The sequence below is a fragment of the Lepisma saccharinum genome, chromosome 13 (genome assembly GCF_977018435.1).
Source record: "Lepisma saccharinum chromosome 13, izLepSacc3.1, whole genome shotgun sequence".
Lineage (NCBI taxonomy): Eukaryota > Metazoa > Arthropoda > Insecta > Zygentoma > Lepismatidae > Lepisma > Lepisma saccharinum.
Window position 1 is genome coordinate 40,966,684 of NC_139241.1, and position 24,355 is coordinate 40,991,038.

General features: G+C 35.1%; 1 protein-coding gene across 2 annotated transcripts in view; it reads left to right on the plus strand.

Moving 5' to 3' along the window:
• The window catches only part of LOC145997243 (uncharacterized), a 252,723-nt gene that overhangs the window by 177,765 nt on the left and 50,603 nt on the right, over window positions 1–24,355 (plus strand). For both annotated transcript variants that reach the window (XM_083134072.1, XM_083134073.1), the window contains exons 10-13: window positions 3,056–3,229; window positions 19,257–19,382; window positions 21,154–21,252; window positions 21,760–22,989. In XM_083134072.1, coding sequence (XP_082990198.1) covers window positions 3,056–3,229; window positions 19,257–19,382; window positions 21,154–21,252; window positions 21,760–22,989 — 1,629 coding nt within the window. The remainder of the gene's footprint in view (window positions 1–3,055; window positions 3,230–19,256; window positions 19,383–21,153; window positions 21,253–21,759; window positions 22,990–24,355) is intronic.

Consider the following 24,355-nt stretch of genomic DNA (forward strand, 5'->3'; position numbering starts at 1 on the left):
ACCAAACTTACCTGTAATCAAATCAGTCCACACTCCACATGTTCTTCTACATCGTGATTGTCGCTGTCACATGTAAGCACCTTCTTTCGGCAATATACCGAAATCCATAAGTTTATTAATTAGCCCACGGCCATCCTCCTGCACACTCCACCTAACAATCTGTACAACATTAACAACATTTTTACTGTTCTCTTCCGCCATTCTTACACGATCCATGCTCTCCAAGTATGAAATCAACAGTGTGGCAACGCTGTAGACAGCGTAACTAATTGCGAACGTCGTCAATTGTTCATATCAACAAATATGGCTACCATACTTGTATACTGAGAATCATTGCGAGAATGAAAAAGCTTATTTTACAACTTATACACGTTAATGACCCAATTTTTTTACCTCACCCCAACATGTTAACTTGAGATAAATCATCACGACTAATTATTTCGTGAGTATAAGACGTAGCATAGAAATTACAGAATGGTCCGGTATTGTAAATTCTTGCCTTAATGAATAATTAGAGTGTGCGGGACAGAATTTTTTGGGTCGGGACGAAAAAATTTGCTTTTCACTTTAAGTGATTGTTTTGGCATTTCTAGATTAAAAACTTACAATTTCCGATAAGTTACAGAAACTTACAATGCAGAAAACGTCGAAAATTAACGACTTCTTAAAGTGACCATTCGGTAGCTATTTCCCGACTGTTTGGGATCCCGAAAAGTCGGGAAGTCATTTCCCGAAGTCGGTATCGGGACGGGAATTTTTTTTCCCGATCCCGGTCCTGACTTTTCGGGATCCCGCACACCCCTAATGAATAACGTTGAGTCGTTTACTGTTGATTATGTTATTTGAAGTCATACATGCTGCTGCTGCCAAGAGATAGATGTTGGTTGGTGATGCTGTATTTCCTTCAGTCTTAAACAATTCTGGTCCCATTTTATTTATCTTTTTTTTTGTTTTTGTATCACTTAACATTGAAAATATTCTTTCCGTTTCCGCGTTAGAATGTGGCAATGTTAGCACTATTTTCGCGAGAGTGAAAATGTTTTCAAAAAATAACTTGCCTTGAAAGTTCTTGGTAACCGATAACATGTTTCAAAATTCTGATGGAGATTTGTTGGTTAGTTCTTTTTTCTCCTCCTCGCTAAAGTATCCAGATAAACTAATCCATTCATTCCAAACCGAGCACGAAGAAAGTGCAACTGACTGGCGAGTAAGCTTTGCACCTTTGCACAATAAAATGTTGTTTTCCAAGATTGAAAAAAGTCCCTACGTTTTCCCTTATTTGGTAAAATCTGTCCCTACGCGGGCGAAATATAGTGAAAGTCCCTATGCGTAGGGACATGTCCCTACGGTTGGCATCACTGGCGACAGGTGTCGCGTTTGTTCAGTATGAAGCGCCTTCTCGCGGCTGACAACTCCCCCGACCCCCGATAAGCTGCCGGCGCTGTCGCGACAACTGAGGATAAAGTAGCGATGTCTAATCTAGGTTTAGATGTCAGAAATAAGGTGCCAGAAATATTTGTATTTGGGAGGACACCTTTTCCAGCATCCTTGCGACAAGGTACGTGCTTATTTCAATTGTAATTGTAACTGTAATTGTGAAAAGTGGAAACATTACAAAGCAAGCGGTTTCTGTTACGGGCTTCCTGTAAGTCAATTTGCCGGGAACTGTTGCATGAAGGAGGCGCTCGACGGCCGACGGTCTGACGGTGAACGACTGAAATAACCTCCCTGTATAAATTATATGTGTTTTCTATCAGGGCTAAGCCAATACCACTTTGAACCGATACCGATACTCTCATAGAGTCCCGCCGATACTGATACTTTAAAATGTAATTGTTCAAAATCTCAATTAATATTAGTGTTTAAGTATTTCACTCTAATTTTATGCATCAATTTGCTAAGATTTTTGCTTCAAATATTTCAGAATTTCATCATAATATTAAATTACATGTTATGTTAACAGAAAAATTTAGTTTTATAAAACTGGTGCAAAATAAAGAAGCTTCGAATTTTGCATAATTTCCATCATAATGCCTTATGGCAATTTTGCGGAGTCTGTGAAAGACCAAAATACTGGAAAAGTATCGGCAGGTATTGATAAATAAATTATAACTGATACTTTCTGATATCGATGCCAAAACCAATACATCGGCATGAGCTCAGCCCTAGGTTGTTGTTTTTTCAACAATTAGGTACCCTTTAAACATGAAAAATACATCTGGCTGCCACCCAATCATCTCAACTTCTGCACGGAAAAGACATTTTAAACCTATTATTGCAACACATTACAGAAATATCCATTGTTGTATCTCATGGTTTCCCAGTGTCCAGAAGTTTTAAATTTGTGCTGGTGGGTAGTTTTCATTGAATAAAATGTAATTCTGTAATCAGTCCATGTTTTAGCATGTTTAAAATTATGCCCTCAACTTCTTGTCAGTGTGAAGAAGCTATGCAGTCATTCAATCATTTGTTTTTTCAGTGCCACTTAAGGCAACAATATTGAGACACTTTCTATAAAAACTTACAACACGTGTAGAGTCAATTTCCAATGTCCATATTTACATTAATCTCTGAACATCATACTGAAGTTATTTGGATGCTTTATAGTTTCATACAAAAACATAGGATTCGAATGTAAACATTCACGACCCCCCACAACTATTTAGACAATTTTAATGTATAAGACCTTGTAAAGTCATAATATCATAAGACCAGAATGGACTACACATTCATAGTGTTTTGGAAGAAAGTGAATGATATTAATCAATATGTTATAACATATAAGATAGTACCTGAACTCAGAAACTTTGGCTAGAAATCACAAAAATATACAGTATGAGCCAACAAAATAATGACAACAACAACTATAATGACCATAAGTAAATAACTTTGACTTTATTTTTTCTGGAGATTTCATAATTTTGTACTGTACACTCTTTACACAATGGTGAACAAACACATAATAAGATCCAGGTTCTTGCACATTACAAAAATGTGTTAAAAAGCATATATATGATACTTTTATACGATAAAAATTAAATTAATTTCCCTGCAGAGGATTCTGGATGATGATAATTTAATTGAAGATTCTGGATCGAAGATAACCACTCCCTATCCTCTACCTTCAACACAAAAAGCTTACCTTGATGATGATGAGATTGTTCCACTCATCTTCAGACCAAGAGGGCCAGATTCTACTACATCAACAACACTATCAACTTCTGCTGGGGTAAAACACAGTGACTTTTCAACTTGGGGGAATGATTTGGAACAATTGCTCTATAACAGAAAATGCAATGGAGATCTGCTCTGTTAAACCTTTCTTTCCCTTTCTTTTCACAAAATAAGGCTGAATTATACAGAGGCATATTAAAAAATTTGACTTCAAGCACTGAACTCATTGATACTTGAAAATTGTAACAAATCAAAGTAGTTTTGTATTTGTAAATGTTAATACATCAATTTATATTTTAGAAATATGTCACAGTTTTGATTTAAAATATTCATAATTTCACACAAGATAATCATTCAATCACACAATCCATTTCTCCCCAAATATGTTTGTTTGAATTTTATTTTAAGTCCACTTTTATGTACAGATAGGCTACTTGGGACTGTACCTACAATTTAAAGTGCAATCTGAACCACTATGTGCTTCCACCAGGTATCGAACCTGGGACCCTTTGATTACAAGCTGATGACATTGCCACTGTGCTATCGGCAAAGTCACTCCCTAAATGTAGTTTCTAAAATAAGAGCAAGTAAGCATTTTGCAAAATTTCTTGCAAATTTAGAAACTATTGCAGCATTTTTGAGGAAAAGGAGTCCTGGATTTGATACTGGGTGGAGGCACATAGTGGTTCGGATCCCACTTTAAGGTGTAGGTATAGCCCCGATTAGCCTTTCTGTTCATAAAGCAGGGGCTATTCCTCAATGTAGGAAGTGAGGAACTTGCTACAGTTCATTTATACTTATTTCCAATTCTCTACTTTTTAGGAGTTTAATGAGAGTTATAAAATTATAAGCGCAATGTAGGTTTGCTGCTCAAAGACGACCATCTTGTGTGTCTTTGTGTGCCACTGAGGAAGCTTTCTTGTCACACTGCAGCTAGATGGGTGAGGGGCAGTTCAAGAGAGGGAGGAGGGTTGCCAAGTTACATATTCCGCAAGGAAGCTCCAGTAGTCACCTCAATCACTGATGCCAACCCTAGCATAATAGTTCTAAACCTAGCAAAATTTTGAACTTTGTTGGCACCTAGCACTCTGTGTTTGACATAATGGTAAAATCCAGCACCATCTAATAAAACAGGCGTCCCTGGGAAACACAGAAATTGAATTCTGATGAAGATATTTTGAGGAAACATTTATTAAAAAAAAAAAAAAAAAATCAGATCTTGTTTGGACTTCTGCAGCGGACTTGTTTCAAACAAAAGGAAGTATGCCAACCAAGGGACAAGCTGTGAGGCCCCCAGCTGGAAATTTTTCCAATTGGTTCCGATAGCCAATATGAGTTTCTAGACACACTATTGGTACCGATTGGTCTATCAGAACCGATTGCCAATCGTAACTGATTGGTCAATTGTAATGAATTGGTTTCTATTGGAAAGTATTTTATTGTTTTCAATATATTGCTTGTGAAAAAGTCTTATCTATACAACTTTAATTGCAATGGAGGAATTATATAAAACAACTAAAATAAATCTCTGGCAAAACATGTGAAATTTGTAACTTGGAAAAACTTTCACATACAAACATTTTTCAAATATAAGAACACGTTTTTAACTCTGTAGCTTCAGTGTCTTTAACACACTTATAGAAAATCGAAAAACATACTGTTTCAGTCATAAATTTAAATATATTTCGTATATACATGCGAAAACAGAAACAAATTAAGTTAAACAAAGAATCTGAGCCACAACACTTGAAAAAGTGATAAACAAACACTGTCCAGATCGACTTAGTTGATCAAAAGAATGCTCATTTTTTCAATTGCATTACATACACATAAGAATAACTATGGAAATTACATATTGCAAAAATCAAGAATTAATATGAACAATTATTCCAACTACTAGCTGCTGTAAGTTTGAGTTGGTTCTTAAGAAAGAGTTCTTCTTAGGTATTGATCAGGCGCGGCTCGTGCATTATTTACCCGGGGGTTCACTGAAGTCATGTGACATATATTCAGTTTCCGCAAAATAGACTTCCTTCGCCTAACAAAAGGATGGGGGGAGGGCTTAAAATATTTGTCCAGAATTTTTTTACCTGGGAGTATAAGGTTTTGTATTAGGGGTGTGCGAATAAATTTAGGGCTGAAACTACAATAAATTGTGCCTTTATGAAAAAAGTTGAGTTTTCTTGGAATGTCATGGACGTCCTCAAGTAGGGGCAGGTAATATATTTTTTTTCCCCAGGAGGAGCAAAAAACACTCTTTCAGTCTGAAGTTGCTGCAACGCTTTTATAATAATTACCAAAAATTACTGTGACTGACATTAAATTATATGCGTGTAATATATAATTTTTGTTTTACTTTCGATTTCCATGGGGGGCGGCCCCCTTTTCCCCTTCCGGACGTCCATGCCGATTAATCAGAACTGGTCCTACATTTATTAAAGGGAAATGGCAACTAATGGCATGTGCATTATAGAAATCAAACCTGAGACCCTTTTCATTGATACGCGACAGCTTTGTTCAAATTTGGGGCTGGTCGACCAGCACACGCTTTTTTTCAGTGGACAAGGAAGTTTATTTTAAGTTAATTATGTGCATTTCTATCGGTCATTTCTTACCTGCGCGGACAGCAACGCCTACAATGCATCAAATGACATAACCTAGGTAAAGTCCATCCCTCGCTTCACTCGCAGCATCACTTAATACTTTCCAACAAGTATCCAAGCACTTCAAAAACTAACAAACTTGAGACGATTGACACCGAGCGACAACGAGTCACGTCTTCGCGCCATTCTTTCTCTTTCGCGAACCCGAAGTGTTTCCACCTTTAAGGAAAAACCTCTGAATGCATGCACGAGCTATTTTGGTAATGTACCTCCTTTATTTTAATTCATCGCATCTAATTCCAGCTTTTATTTGTTTCCACTCATCCATCTCTGCCACAATCTTGCATTTATTCCAAGAAGTTCGGTGCAAAAATGATACAAAGAGAATATTGAATATGTAATGTGTGCGCTTCAAACTTGAACCGCACACAGCAACACTGGAAGGGAGGAAGCAGCGAGATCGGAGCCTTGTCCAGCGCCTTCTGCGAGAGAACGAACTGCGCATGACCGTTGGGTGTCGACATAGGTTCTGGAATCTCATCTTCCATGTATTTTGTCCTATACCCTCCTCGAGCTTCTGCTCCCGCGCGAAGCTTTCACAATGGCAAGAGCTGTCCTGTGGGGGTTCAACTGAGGGTCTGTATCAGGGCGGCCGATTCGCGGTTTCTTCTTCTCAGCAAAAGAGTTCGCCGTATTACGGGCACAAATACATGACTTATTGTGTAGAATTTTTAGCGAAATAATGTGGAAATGTAAAGACATTGTTTATTGTTCATTCTCGAGGTGATTATCGTATATTACTGGGGGTTCACTGATCCTGTGCGCTATAGGGCCAACCGCGCCTGGTATTGATTAAGATAAATCTGACTTCAGTAGTATGCATTAGAATTCAGAAGAAATCCTGTTCAAGTGTGCTGTTTTTCCAATGAACTTCTAAATCACAGGAAATCTGGTGTCAAGAATTTAACTACCTATGCTTTAAGTCAATAAATGAATTTATAACATATTGATTTTCCAATATATATAAACTTACAATTGGATTCAATTCAACAATTGGAAATTGTCTTGATTTTCCAATTAGTTTCAGTTGAGATGCCGATTGAAACTAATACATTCCGATAGCTATGTTAGGCATTCGATAGAATCAAATTCATTCCAATTGAAACCAATTCAATCCAATTGAAATTTAATTTGAACCAATATAAAATTCCAATCCGAATTTTCCTCAGATTTTTTCAAGCACTATACTGAATCCATTTATTGAATGGTCGAAATTCCTAATGTTGCTTAACTGTAATAAATAATCAATAATACAGTTCACAACTCCAAAATAGCTGCAAAAAATTGAACTTAAAAACTCCTACAGTCATCTTAAAATACAAATAATAATAAAATAATAATAATAATAATAATAATGATAATAATAATAATAATAATAAAGGACCTAGCATAATTTTATTGCATTTAGCATGATTTAAGAGTTGAAACAGCACAGGAAGGGCCTGCAGCTAACATTATAAATACAATGGCTAGTACAAGTGATAAGTGTGACTGTGTAATTGAACACATTTTCGAAAACTTTCCTCAGTCTGTTTACCATAACTTCCTACACCCAAAGAAATCCACGAGTCACCACTGGCATAAAATGGACTTAAAAGCAAACAAACAAACTCATTATCAGCTCCACCCTCATCAAATTATATTTATGAGAATTGACTGTTAATGTGATGTGGCACTCAGTCTGCCATGTGTTCACTTATGCCTGTGTTATTCCTTTTTTGCTGCCATTCAATTCGCATTTACATCAGTTTCTAAAGAAATGAATGTTCTCATTACTGTATGCATGTGCATCCAACTGATAATATTCAAACAAGTGTTTTTGGGTTACCAGCCAGGTAAAGTTGACGTTTAACTTAAAGTGGCTGGCAACCCGACAACACTTGTTTGAATCATGTTACCAGGGAAGCTACAATTCCTGTTTTGATAATATTCAGTTTGGTTTTCCTTCATCTTTCAGTTTAATCATGTTTATCTTCATTTTTCACAAGTACCAGGCGAAAGAATCTAACACAGTTATTTTTAGTGGTTTTTATTGATTTTTATCTGCATTGTTTCGTTCTGGTTTCCCAGAACTTTCTCAAGCTACACTAAGATATACGTGGGTCGTTCAATATATAAGTTTCCGTATGCTGTAAAAAAAAATATTTTTAAGATACATTAGAAAACTATCCATACATGTGTAGGAGGATCCTTCCTCACTTCTCCACATAATCCCCATAGAGATTCAGGCATTTGTCCCACCGTTGCACCAATTTGTCATACCCTTTGCAAGAAAATCAGGACTCTGGCTATTGAGCACTATTCTCACATTCTGCTTCACTTCTTCATCTGTTTCGAAACGGTAACCTTGCAATTCAGACTTTAACACCGGAAAAAGATGGAAATCACTCTGCGCTCCATTGGGGCTGTATGGAGAGTGGGGCAGCCGTTCCGACCCCAATTCTTCAATTTTGTGTTGTGTTTGCACTACTGAGTGGGGGCGAGCGTTATCGTCAAGAAGAATGACACCAGCTGACAGGAGACCTGGTCGCTTATGTCGAATTGCGTTTTTCAGTTTATCCAATGTTTGACAATAACGGTCAGCATTAATTGTTCTTCCTCGCTTCAAAAAGTCCATCAGCAGAACACCCTTAGCATCCATGTTTCTGAACTCCTTATGACGCGAGCCCACTTTTTTCCGAACAAGCACTTACTTTTCGCCCTTGAGCGCATGTGCCTTCACGTCTGATAAAGAATGGATTGTTGTTCCTTGTAGACGAAGGATGGTGCTTGTCAACCATGTGCTTCTTTTTAATGGCATTGCTTTATACAATATTTTATAGCACAGGGAAACTTATATATTGAACGTCCCTAGTACATACAAAACACAACCTCACATGGCTAGTCACTCTACACTTCTTTGGTTCAGAAGTTCTGGGAAACCAGAATGAAACAACACAGATAAAATCAATAAAAAAACACTAAAAATAACTGTTAGATTATTTTGCATGTACAAAAAGTGGTTATGCAAACCTTCAAGAAGAACACTGGCTTTATCTATCTGACATTCATAAGTGTTAACAAGGCATTAGAAACTGTTTGTTAAAATTGTTGGGTATATACATGTATACTATCTTCAATGAGTGCCATCAAAACCTTTTTTATCATACCCCTGGAATAGTATTTCAGTCCTTTTGATGATGATGAAGCATTTTTATTTATTTGGAAAGGTCCTTCAAATAATGTTCAGCAAAATTCATTATAGTAGAGCAGTCTCCATTTGCATTAACTCACAATGTAAAAAGATATATTTCATTCGCACAATAACAAAAACTAATTCAAAAACGCTAACACTAACTAAGACCATATCATGGTGATAGTGTGTTTTGTTTAAAAATTTGAGTAACGAAAACTTTAATACATTACTTTCATTTGACAGTGGCTACATACACTATTAACAGCTCTTTAGAGTATTACTAACACTGGATTTTAATATTAACCTAATAAATCAACATTTATGTGAAGGCTAGTGACTCATATTAAAGTGCAATGTAATCAACAGGGTTTGAATTTGTATGGTATATCCTGCTCTATTTTTGATACCTAAGTTTATTTAAAAACTTTTGTGAACATGATTACACTCACTCTATTATTCTTATGAATGTATATTCACCACTCTTTGTCCAAAACCATATTTGGTCACATTTAGGCTGTTTTTAACTTTTAGCCATATATGGTTGAAAAACCATGCTTATATTGGTAATGTTCATTTTCTTAGATATACATTATGATTTTGTGTAGGTAAGATATTTTTTAACTGTAACTAAAAATTGTTTATGGCACTTGAATTTTCCCTTCTTTACCCAAAGATATTAATTTAGTTTATATTTATGTCTATATAGAGTCAGCAATATGTTGTAAATGATACTTCACTGCAAATGTAATTTTTTAAAAATTGCTTAATAAAAGCATACTTTCGTATCAATCCATAGGATTGTATGTTTATTTTATTAAGTCTCTCTGAACGCTTCATGTTGACCAGGGCATTCACTTGTTTTTCTCTCAGCTGTCTCAAGCCTCTTAGGCATGTTTACAATGCATTGTGTTGTGCCATGCAAACCTCCTGAGCATTCAGGAAATAGGTAACACTTCTGGGTTTGGTGTCAGCGGTTTGCATGGTAGCAATTATGATAATAAACACGATTCGGCGATTCGGCATCGAGGAAGAGCTCGATGGCCAGGGAATATAGAGGTGAGACAAGCTGGGAAGTGACTGGACTTTGGGAATTGAGTTGGGAGAGAGAGGAGGTCAGCAAGACAGGAGGTCGATAGTGGAAGCTCGCTTTGGTCAACACTTAGAGAGAAGCTCACAGAGGACTTCGCTATTTTCGATTCAGCTCAGAGACTTCAGTTAGACAGGTAATTATCCTACACCCAGCCATGATACAGGTTCAATGGTTCACAAAATCCAACGAGTTGCCATTGTCTTTTCAGTAGTTTAATTCCTTTGTGTTATTTGTACCTTTCGCATGCCAAGCAATAACTCGTCATGTCAATGACGAGTGGTCTCATCAAGAGGATGAATGATGAGTAGTTTACATCACCCCATCAGCTAACTGGTTAACCTGCTAGATACTTTTAAGATCCCACGAACTTTAAGGTTCGTTACGTGGTGGAGATTAGCGGGTCTTTTCATTTTTTCAGAAATGAAAAGAAATTTTTAACCAGTTTAAATTCAACCCCACCCCAAATTTGACACATGGTCAAATCCCACCCCAAAATTTTGCTCACTTGTTTAGTTTTTTTTAGTATGTCCTTGCCAAAATTATTTTTGAAAATACATAGGGCTTAAAGTTTTTTTTTTCATTAATGGGGGGGAGAAGAATTTATATATGCCATGATAGATGTTTAGTCTAACATGAGGATGAATTCGATTAAATTTATCGACTTCAAGTTTGGGTCGATAATCAGCGAAATGTAAGAATGCGAAGGAAACTGCGCCCTAGCTCCGTCGCGGGTACCCGCCTCGGGCTGGCGCTATGGTATCAGGAGCGTCCGGCAGTCCGCGTGGCGGAAGGTTCGATGTCGGATTTTAGGGAGGCCCATTTCATCAAAAATGTGGCCGGCCCAGGGACGTCCGTGGACGATTCCCTATCAATCTGCTCCTGGTAGCTCTGTGGTTCACTCACGAACCCGGTACCATGGCTACGACAAATTCCCACCTGGGAAATTTTTACCATCCAGAATTTTAAATAAGGAACAAGGAAAAGGCATTTAGATTTGATGATTTCTTGCATTGACAGTGATTTTAGAATTTTTTTTACATAATCTTGAATACGAAAATTATTACAACGTTGGTTATGAGGATGCAGTAAGCTACAGTGAACAGTAAACGATTTTATCTTTAACATTTTAATTAATTAATAACGTGGATTAAAAGTGGATTTTAAAGTTTTTTATGAATGAGGAAAATAAATTAGTGCCACCGAGTCAGAGTCAATCGGCACTATGGTGCATTTTAACGAGTCATGGCACAGAGTATGCTTGTTTGAGTCAATATTTTGTTTTTGTAATTATTATTAATTGAAATTCCTTAAAAGTTTAATTTAAATTTGGTTTAAAACTGACCGTAACTTGTAAATGATTTAGAATGCTTAAACTATGACTGCTAAGACTTTTGCAACGAGGATATTACATTTTATACATATATAGTTTTGGGAACGAATAAGGCCCCGAGGACCACTCATTTATATTCTTAATGACTGAAGTCTCCTAGCACCTCATGAAGGGAGCTTAGATTAAGGAGATAGTCAAGTTTATACGAGATAGTCACTTGCCTTACGTTACCTTAACTTACGCATACATTGCCTGAAAATTTTAATTCATGTTAATATGTAAAGAAACGAAACGCTAATTATATTCCTCGACACGCATGTACAATGTTCGTACCGTGATTTAGGGTATAAACCGCCCGATTAATTAAAAGTTCTAGTTGAGAAGTAATAGATGTATAATTAGGCTGCAGTGACGAGAGATGTCCGTTCACAGGTAAGCAGTAGTGACGAGAATGAATCAGTACACAGATATACATATACTTATATGCTTTAAGCAAAGTTAGGCACAGCCAACTTATTTTGAATAACTAGAAGAGAATTAGGAGAGCATCACACGGCGTGGACGTTTCTCACATATTAACGAGATTTTTTTTGTTAGTATATATTTATATTTTTTTCCTGTCCGAACCATTGTTTCGTTTGACAGTTGAATATTTATCCTTAGCACGTTGTAGCTTCGAATGTTAAAAACTTTAAAATGCAGATTGTTTTAAAATCTTAAATATAAATATTGCAAGTTTGCTCTGAGTTACGGCATTTATTAAAGTGAAACAGGTCTAATATTTTAAATCCACTCGCGTGACATAATATTAATTTATAATAAAATAGCACTAATAATATTAACAATTAAAAGCAGACTTATTATTTAATAATGTGCTTTGGGCACAAAAGTTTTTTGCAGTATGTAATAATACTAGCTCAGCGAATACGTCACTAGAATTTTATAGTTACTCTTCAGAAGAAGGTATATGATTATATTAGCAAAGTTTATTTTTAAGCGCCAGTTATGAGAATATTTATATTTTATGAATATGTAGACGTCGACGTCAAGATATTTTATTGCGCTCCAATAACAAGTATTTTCCTTCGGATATTGGATCTAGACCGATAATCCTGGAAATCCATTCTGCCATCGCAGAATGATTATGAGTAAACCACAACGGTTTTAGTTTAAAGCTTTGCCACAATAATATGCTAAGCATATTTTAGAATGAGTAGAGAGAATTAAAGATTCTTCAAGTTTTAGTGATGTTAGTATTTTAATGCATTTAAAGATCGCATAAATAATAGTTATTATTTTATTTCAGGTAGTCAGGAGTAAATCAGTCTCAATTTTTTCCTTACCTTGTACCTTAGTACGGTTCGATTGATTTCAAAGAATTTAAACGTAAAGTTAACACCTGAAATTAAATAAATTGCAGTAAAATTCATAATAAGATAAGTTAACCAGTGCTAATAAATTTAGAGAATAAATAAATTATATTAAATGAATAAATTACGCAGATAAATTGAGCCTAGAGTCAGAAATAATTTAAAAGTTGAGTTAAAATATTTACTAATTAGACTAGGCAAGCTTAAAGTACGTGTTAGTTTTGAAGAACTGTTTGTTTTGATTGCCTAAGCAACATGAAAATCATTGCGATTTTAGTTATTTTAAACGGATTACTTCCACACGTAAAGGCTTCTAATTTTATTTATCTGTTGAACAAGTCCTTTGACTATCCTTATAATATAATTACAATTTTATTATTAACAACATTTATTATTAGTATTTTTATAATTTTCATAATCTGTTATTTTCAATGTCACCGCAAGAAATCTATTACTTATGACCATGAGTGTACCAACGAATTACCGTTAAGCAAACTTAATGATTCACCGCCCATTGAGCAGATTTACGACGATATTGCACCGATTGTTGAAGTGGTACCATTAAAAACGAGTCATCCGCCACTGCCGCCTCCACTCCCTCAGTCCATTATTATTCAACCTAGGGTACAAGAAGAAGTTCAGGATGCATCCAGAAATAGTTTAGTCACTAAAGACGACAGTATAGATTTGCCGAAGAATATTTTATCCGTTAAAGATAGAGTTCAGAAATTTGCCGTAAGCAAGGGTCCTAATTTTGTTCAAAACAGTTGTAAATTGGAAAGTGAATTGCCTATTTCATCCTGTGTTCAGCCAGTTGTAAAAGTTAAAGAGTTATTTGCGAATCAGTCACCAGTAAAAGTCGAGAAAGTTTCAAGTGTTACTTTAAAAACAGAAAGTAAGCCAAATTTTCAGGTTCCCGAACCTGTTGTTTCGTTTACAGACCATATTTTTTACGACTTCATGTTCACCTAGAATTTTATATTAATTACGATTCAAATTTTAAGTATGATTCATTTTTTACGTTTGATTGTACCTTATGCAAAGTTTATTAGTCATTTAGTTTGCTAACAGCTTCCCAACTGTTGTTTTTACGAGCACGGAAGTGTTCAAGTAACACGCTGTCGTAAGCGCAACGAAGTTTTTTTTTCTTCTTTCATCTCATTTATTACGTCATTTCAAAGACCTTGACTTTATTTCGAACTCCCGCAGCGCTTACTAGACTTTGTTCGTAGTAAGTTAAAGTTTTGTAAACAGTTACGCGTCATTCAATGTATCAGCGAACCATCGCCTTGCATTTTCTCTCTCCGTTCCTTTGCCTGCTGCACGAAGCAGCGACCTTTTTCCCATCCACCTCCCGAACGGAACCCGAACGTACCCGAAGATGTCGACCGAACACGACAAGGCGAGCCTACGATTTTCCTCGCTGTAGAGAAATTAGTTCAGTCCTTACAAGCAACGTCGGAATGCAACGATAAGCAGGAAATACATCGCAGCTGAATTTGCGAATTCCTTTTCTGCACTCCAGCGCTCTTCCGAGTACTTTGAACACGCTAGAAGCTTAGAAAACACTTAGCATTGAGATTACATCAGCCAGGGGCGGTCGTCCATTAAAATTTTATGGGATCAGTTTAGTTACACATATAGCCATCAGAATTTGATTTTTACGATAGAAGTTCATGTAAACAATGTTAGGGATATTTTGTTTTATATAGATAATTTTTGCCATAAAACGTCGCATTTATGCACTTCAGACTAATCACGACCTATAATTTTCAAAAGGAACAACAAGACGATTTTTTTTGCGTTTTCTCGCAAAATTTTCCCGTTTTTCATAAGAGATATTTATAGTAAGTAAGTTTTTTGGGAAATCGACGTACATTTGGTTTAAATCAGGATAACGATAAACGAAATTTTGATAAAATCAGGGAAATTTCTACAAAAGGGCAATTTTAGCACTTTATGCACTTAGAGTAATCAAGATTATTAGCAACATGCCAGGCTAAGCCTCGGTGATTGGCACAGGCATGTGCAGCAAAAGTCGCCACGGCATCGTTAGCCTTTCCAAATTTAAACAGTGTGGTTTACCACAAATGTTATAATTTGGGAATTTATTATTATTATTAATATTTATTATTAGGAAATTTAGCTTATTTACCCAATTTGCATCTTATTCGACAATGCAGCAATAAATTCATTACTTCTTACTGATTAACTTCATGTTAATGTTAGTACAGTAGGTAATAACTATTAATTTGTATTTATATTGTAATATATAGCATAACTATACTCTATCTATTTTGTTTAAACATACCTAAGGAATTGACACACTATTCTTATATGGGTCAAGTATACTTTTCCGCGGCGGGTCTGTTTACACGACCAAGTGATTTGAGGTATACGGCGGACTCAAGAAGTTTCGAGTGGATACATTTCTTTTGTTTAAAGGAAATTTGAAATTGAGAAAGTTTTATTATTTTTTATTGTGTTTTAAATTTGAATATCACCTTTTTTAATTCCCTGATGCTATATTTGTTACCACCTGGAGTTTCAACGAAACTCAGAAGTAGCATTTAGAACATGCTTGCAACACTTATCTTTGTTTATTAATTCTACATTTTGTAATTTTGAAGTGAAATCTATTACTGACAATAAATTATTTCAGTTTATTAGGACACGTAATGGTATTTTAATATCAGGTTCAGGTCAGTTTATTGTCATTCAGAATTTGAATAATAATTTGAACACGCACAGATCAATTCAGCTTAACGAAGGGGAATCTTTATTTTTTAATTATCAGGATTTTTCGCAATTTATTGTGGATCAACAAATTTTACACACAAGAATGCTAGCTTTCGAACAAGTCAATATGCAGGAAATTGAGTTATTACTTAATATCCCCAAGAATTTATCTGATTTCACTTTTCCTCAATGGACTTCGCTTCAACTTGCTTTAAAACAACTTAATCAATCAATTAGTAAGAACATTTCATTTAAGGAATTAGTCTTAAACCCATTGCCCATGTCTATATTAGTTTTTGTTATTTGGAATGTGTTATTAACCGCAACCTTAGGATATTATTTTTATAAGCATCATCAGCTTGCAAAACAGATTAATTCAGAGCAGCGCAGTAATAATTAATAGGTTAAGGCAACACATTAATCATGGACATTAATATTTTTAATTACAGTTGGATATTTTATTTAAATTTTTCCTTATTTATTTTCAAAGAGTTATGGCAATTATTTTATTTATTTATTTAATTTATTTTATTTTGATGAGACAATTTAATTTAATTGTAAAGAAAAGGCAGTGGAAATTAGTTGGTTTTGTGTACATGCATACTTGAATTATATATACCCATCCTATTGCAATTTCCTTTCTTTGTCATAATTTTTCCTTTTAACCTAACCTGTCTATACGGAGCGCCATGGACAAGCAATACCTACACCATCCATGGGCATTTTTTCGTGACGGACATCCGCAGGCAGTTTATTACCAGGCAGAAAGACTGATTACCATTCTACGAGGGAGACATGCAGACATTTTTAAGTATTACTTCAAGGAGAGAATCGTCACCACCAATTTGAGGGGGACATGCAGACATTTCTAATTACTACACGGAGACTACCTTTTACAGGAAGGATGTAGTCAACCATACATTTCCCAGTATAGCGGACTATACATTATCAACAACACCTAGTGATGGAGCTAGATAAAATTTCCCTCCACACTGTTTTGCAGTTAAAACAACAACTTTTCCCCATCTCCAAAGTTCTACGGGTAATTTACTACATTTTTACATTGCCCCAATGCAGTCAAGACGACAAGCAATCCAGAAAGAAGAGGAAGCAGAGAAAACATACATTCTACAACCAGCAGTTCTGGTCACAAATAATAATTACAGAATTGTGCTACAGTGTTTCTACACATACACATGTGAGCTCCTATCATGTGTATCTATTTGGTCATTTAACATGCATTATGGGAAACAGTACTTTTCCATAGTCCTTATATACATTTTCAGTTTTGTGTCATGCATAAGAACTAGTTTTATATGCATTTAAGTTTACATTACACTGCAAGGAAGCTACAAGCATCAGTGATGTCAATTGACCAGTGCATCAGTTAGTGCATATTTTGGTTTTAAGAAGAAGCTTTTTATAATGGATATCCAATTGCACATGCAAGCTATAACAAGCATAGCTACAGTACTTTCAAACATTGCAGACAGTATGCTTTAGTTTTATGCAAATGTTTTTTCCAAATAGTTAATTGTGTTTCACCAATATGGTACATAATTAAAAATACAATTGCACATTGAACATTTTCTGATATTTTCAATCAGAGTAGACAGTTGATAAAATACTGCAAGATTATTTTTTTTATGTGTGTGCAGACATACAAAGGTATTCACCAAGCCATATATATGTATACAGTGTACAGATTAACGTAGAAAAGAAAATGGAACGCTATAATTAAGTTTTACCAGCGACAGTTTTCAGTGTAACTCATTATATACATTGAATAGTGTATAATACTACATTGGAATGTGCAACACAGCCATGCAAGTTCTTATATTTGGTGAGGTTAGGAGTGCAGTGCTTCGTAGTTCGTAAAACATACGCACTTTGATATGATCAGGTTTTCACACGAACAAAACAGTGAGATGTGACAATGTTTTACATGCTTACTTACGTGTACTTACTTGTGCACCTTTTTAAGGTTTTTCTATGTGTTTGAAGAGTCTATATCAAGTGGAAATATACATAAACATTGTGAATTCCGTTCCATCTTGCACGACGCTCCAACCGCTTGCTTCGCGGAACACACAGAGTCGTTACCGCGTGGCGAGACATCACAGACTCTTGACTAGGAGCAGGTTGATGAGCAATTATACATAATATACATTACGTGCACGCACATGTGCTACATTAAGAGTTTTATCGTTTAACGACACGACTTTTGTGATTTCTAGTCCTATAATAGTATATATTATTGTTTTTTACATCGTATAAACATACGAATTTGTTAGTATTAAGGGTATTATTCATTTTAGAGTTTAGGAAATAAAATTTTTTTTTGTTTTCATTCAGGCTACGGCAAACAACAGATAGTTATGGTGGATTTTCTTTTGTATATTTGGTTTTTTAAGAAAATATATGGAATTGGCGAACCTGAGTCATGTCAAGCTTTGCGATTTGACTTTTAAATTTTCAAAGGAGAAAATTTTTCCTAAGAGGCGCGAACGTATCAATCCATAGGATTGTATGTTTATTTTATTAAGTCTCTCTGAACGCTTCATGTTGACCAGGGCATTCACTTGTTTTTCTCTCAGCTGTCTCAAGCCTCTTAGGCATGTTTACAATGCATTGTGTTGTGCCATGCAAACCTCCTGAGCATTCAGGAAATAGGTAACACTTCTGGGTTTGGTGTCAGCGGTTTGCATGGTAGCAATTATGATAATAAACACGATTCGGCGATTCGGCATCGAGGAAGAGCTCGATGGCCAGGGAATATAGAGGTGAGACAAGCTGGGAAGTGACTGGACTTTGGGAATTGAGTTGGGAGAGAGAGGAGGTCAGCAAGACAGGAGGTCGATAGTGGAAGCTCGCTTTGGTCAACACTTAGAGAGAAGCTCACAGAGGACTTCGCTATTTTCGATTCAGCTCAGAGACTTCAGTTAGACAGGTAATTATCCTACACCCAGCCATGATACAGGTTCAATGGTTCACAAAATCCAACGAGTTGCCATTGTCTTTTCAGTAGTTTAATTCCTTTGTGTTATTTGTACCTTTCGCATGCCAAGCAATAACTCGTCATGTCAATGACGAGTGGTCTCATCAAGAGGATGAATGATGAGTAGTTTACATCACCCCATCAGCTAACTGGTTAACCTGCTAGATACTTTTAAGATCCCACGAACTTTAAGGTTCGTTACGCTTTGTAATTTCTAGCAGTATATTTTTAGATTATGAGCTCAGATGTTAGGTAATATTTTTGAAAATTTTAGAGGATAGATGTGTGCATATTTCCAGAGACTTTAAGTCATACAAATTCAAGCCCTTGCATTTCACTTCATGTGATTAATTACATAAGTACTTATGAATATGCATTAGATCATGATTCTTATTTATGGTGATAGCTTAAATACGACTTCATTCTGACGCTTCTATTTTTAAGTTTTAAATTTTATTTTTCTATATATTTGTTGATAGTATGTATCACATCAACAGAAAAGAATAGGTGAGTTTATGGAAGTTGTGAATGTGGGCTGAAATTTGTGTAAATATAGCACTACATTCACATATGCAAATGTTGTTATTCTGACTTAATATGATCGTCATGATATATGCTTGCTAATATTATGCCTGCTGGAATAAACCTAGCATTCATATTTTTTTATTCATTAATATGATATTCTCCTTTGTAAATAAAAGAATGTTGCTTCTTTAGGTGATAAATGCAGGTCCAGAAGATTCAGCTTTGACTTATACTGTTCCTTCATCACCAAGGAATCCATATAAGTCCAGCACGACTCCACAGCCAGCTAATACATTGAATAGACAATCCACTGATTCTGTAAGTATATCTCTTACCATATATTTTCACTTGCATGCAATTTCATGCCATATTTAAAAATATCAATTCACTTTAATAATTTGCCTGAATACAGAAATACAATTAAATCTGTAAGTATATACACCAAAATAATGTTAACGTTTTTCACGATTGTCTGCGTTATTGTATTTATTGTATCAAATATGTGTTCATGCACTTCAACTGTTCACTTCATTTATTCTTTTTTTATACTACTCTCATTTCTTTGTTTACCACAGTAGGCAATGGTAGTGGTTCATACTACACTCTTATTATTTTTCTTACTTGTTTATTATTTTTGTTACTTCGCATCATGTTTCTGTCACTTTTGGCTAATGAGTGATATGATAAATTTGAAGGGACCCTCAAAAAGAACACTCATGACTAGGTTGGGATTTAAAGCCACGACAACTGGCATTATAATGCACTGTGTTAACCACTCCGCCACAAAAGTCTGCTGTATGACTAGCCCTATCTGCAATACTACCATAGCACTGGTGGTGAGCTCTAAAACTACAATAGCATTTCGGATCTTCTCCTTTTTCTACATTTTCGGATCTTCCTCCCCCCCTCCCCCAATCAAAAAAAATCTTGGTGCCTGTTAGGAAGCTTTTAGTCTGAAGTCATAAGTTACAAGACAAGTGTCACTTGAAAACATGTTTTCAGAAATAAATACATACTTTCATATGTGTTGTTTGCTGCTTTTGGCTTATTGCATGTAGTGTGTTGCTTATTGTTTGTCACTTTGGTGTGCAAACTCCAGATTTTGTGCTAATTGCTGGCCACCAGGGTCACCTGACCTCACCACTTGCAATTTTTTTTCTTTTGGGGGATACCTTTAGGCTGAAATGTTTTGTGCACCAGCATTACTGGCAGTTCGGAAATAGAAACTTCAGTTAGAAAAATAAGTTTGAAAAATCCCACCACATAGGCTCATGGAATGTTTCGAGCAAAATGGTGCATCATTCAGATGACATATTCTGAAATATGAGTTTTGTTTCTGCACCATTGGTTCACTTGAACAAATCCTATTGTATGAACTTTCCCTTAAAGGTAAAATATACACTTTCTTTTTTTATTGTAATTCACCTACCTAAGAGAGATCTGATTGTAAACTTAAACATAAATACTCCAGAATCACATAGATACATTGCAAATATTAAATTACTACATATGATCATTAATGGAAACCTAAGATGTAGCATCCCACTCCACAAACTCTCCCTCAGAGTGCCTAGACATAAAACATGGAGCAAGGAGAATTTCCACATTGCAACTCCCAGACTATCACTCATACAACCTTCATTATTCCATAGGCTACCAAACTAATTCAATATCATCTCAAACCAAGTAGATATATTCAGTTCATATTTGCTTTTTAACACCAACTAAGAAAAAATTGCACATAAGTAATGCATTGTGAATATAATGTGTTTACCTCGGTACTGTCTTGGCTTGTTTATGTTTATATTTATATTTTGTTTATTTTATTTTATTTTATTTTATCTTGTTTTGTGTGTTCTTTTTAATGCTAGTGTACTGTTTTACTGTTGTTTCATTCCGATTTAAAATGGCTTCTGCTGTACTGGAAATTTCAATAAATAAATAAATAAATAATTCATTTTTATTGCTCTCTCAAAATTGTCCAATCATAACTGGCAGATGGACCCTGAACATAAACACACTAATATTGATGTTTCCTTGCCTGAATTAGGCCTTACAAATGATTCACGTAATTTTTTATTACTTTCAGAGAAGCAGTTCTTCACACTCTCAAACACAGAGTGTAGGAAATGAAAGCTCTTCTGTTTTAGGAAATGAGATTCAACAGAACAGGAAATCAAAGTTGTTGGTGAGTAACAGATCGTTGTGAACTTTTGAGATGGCTAATTGGAAGAACATATTATTAATATTATTGTATAAGCTTTGTTACTCAGAAAGTTTCATAGCCAATACTAAATTGGATTAAAAATTATATATTATTCAAATTGAAATTGGATTCTAGAAAAATGGAAATCATATTGATGAGTTTACATGTATTTTCTTTAAATTTATTATGAGAGTAGGAATTTTCATGGTTAATTCTAAATTGTCATTCCTCATTTGATTAGTATATTTAGAACTGAGGTGAATATTAGTATTATCAATTGATGCTAGTTGCTCATATGAATGAAAATTCAGATGCAAAAGCAAAAATTTATATGAACAAAATTGAGTTCTTGTAAAAGTATTTATTGGAATTCTTATTACTATAAATATGGAATGGTTTGTTTATAAAGTGTTACTTTTCTAATCTGTTTTCTATGTTAGTTTTGCAAAATATGTATCTTTCAATGTTGTAATATTGCTTGCATTACAGGATAAATCTGAGGTGAATGGAAACACTGAAAATTTAAGCACCAGTGTTACAACCACTGCCACCTCACCTACACAGATTTTGACTACAATGCAAAACACAGTGACAAAGCTATTTACAGACGATATCAACCAGTTAAAAGTCTTACAATCAAATGCAACGGACATGACTAGAGAAATTTTGCAAATAGCTAAAAATGAATCTCAAGGAAATTATGAGGAAGTTCCGAAGTCTCAGATGCCTCCAACAACTATTAAAAACTCAATGCTTGACTCTAAACAGATGTTGCAAAATAAGGCAGACATGACTGAAACAGTGACAAGTACTGTAGTCACTAGTAGCCCCACCACAATTAAGACAAATGTGGTTGTCAGTACACCAAGCCTAGATAAACCAATCGTGAACAAAAGTCATAAAATATCCCCAATCTCCAATGAAAGTTTAACATCAACAGATTCTACAATTGTACAAGTATCCAGCACAACTATTACCAATGATGTTCCTAGTGATGTAGTCACGAATATAATAGTCGACCCAGTGTCTGTGTCCAGTGCTCCTCTAATTCAGAGTGACTCTCCACTTCCACATTCATCTCAAGGAACCACAGGAAATACAGTTGATGAAGTGACTTTGAATACAGATGCACTCAAACCTACTTCCTACACTAATTTCAGTTCAACTATTTCAAACTTGGACCATAATTTAATACGATCTCCTGCTCTTAGCGAACTCCCAACTCAAAAAGATAACTCTGGAACTATCGTGAATTCTAGTGCTATGTCATCAACATTAAATCCTGAAACTGTTCGTAATACTACAAATGAAATTCAACCAACTCTCTTGAAGTCTGAAACTCGTAAAACCATCGAAAGCTCACCAAAGGGCATTCCTAACTCAGATATTATTGACAACACAACAAGTGATATCTCACTACCTCTTCAAGTTTCTAAAACTGTCACAAACACTGAAAATGAAAGCAGAATATTAACACCAGATATTCCATCACCAACTATAAGTTCCACATCCACTTCCACAACATACCACATTGAAAATACTTCTGTAACACAACCTTCTATTCATTCTGACAACATAATACAAACCAGTACCATAGGATCAGTCATTTCAAATTCTATTGACAAGACCATGACTTTGAAAACATTGACTAATTTCTCTGACAATACATTGACAGTTCCACTGCCTGGAAAAGATGAGGCTTCAAGTAATACAGTCATGGTAGGAAATAGTTTCATTGTTGATGCTGCTTTTTACAGAAATGGGGCTTAACAAACTGCAATCCATAACTAAACCAACAACAAAACCTTCCCACAGTACTGGAGGATGATTGGTTAGGCTTAACAAGAATAAAATCTTTCAGGCATATCCGGAAACAACTGGGTATTAACAAACTGAACTTTCTGGCATGCATGGACATATTACACAATCAAGCTTCCCACAAGTCTGGAAGATTTATTTTAAAACACTTACACATTTCGTGAAAAACCTAACCAAGATTTTTACTGGTGATAACTGCAGGCTGCTCCTGCCATGTTATTGTTCTTACATACATAAGCATGTTTTGGTTTATATTTATGCATGAATTGCTTTATTATGTGCGTTAACTGCACAGATAAATGGTTCTTTACAATTTTTTTATGTACTAAAATAAAGGTGTGGTAACAATAATATTGCAATATGAATTTTGACAAGCATGCATGAAATATAGAAAATTCAATGACCATGGTAATAGGTATTTTGTTTAAAATAGTTTTGCAAGTATCTGTGTTAATTTATTATCACGATTTGCATTTGATATTAAGTGTGTTAGGAAGATTTTACACCAAAGTGGCAAGCAGCACATGAAATATTGCTTGTTATCCAAGCGACAAGTCAGTTGGAAATGAACCTTAACAAATAATGCATTGTTTCATACTGGAATGTCACAACTTGTTATACCTGCCACTTGGATGTAACTTTGACATGGTCATGTTTCAATTGGCATTGGTCATCTCACATCGGTCTGTTTGTCCTGTGTGTATGTTTCTCCAGGCTGGAGTGGGAAGTGGCTAGTCGAGTTTGTTTTAAGTTCACTTTATGCTCAGATAGGTTAACTGGAACTTGATTTTAAGTGATTTCTGAATGTACAATAGGCTTCTACCAGAGATCTAATCCAGGAATGCTTCAAGTGTCATTTACCACTTGTCACTTTAGTGCAAAACCCCTCTGTCATATGCCACTCATTTTCCATCACTTGTTATGTGCCATGTGTAACTTCTGAATATCTTAAATAATTTTCATTATCTCCAGCTTGCATAATAATGGAAAATTTCCCCCTCTCTCCCAAAATAAAAGTCTGGTAGAATTTTATGTACGTATAAAGAGAATCAACAATTGTAAAGTAATTTCTGTATTGTACATATTAGAAAAATTATGTTGATACTCCAGTTGTTTTATTCTACTTGCCTTTTCTTTTTAGACACACATTTCTCTTAAATGTACTGTTTGAATATTAAAATGAAAACTTCTTGTCGTTTTCTTTAATAACAAATTTTCATTAATCTTGGAAAAGAAATATTGTTTCTAATATGTGAATCACTTTCTT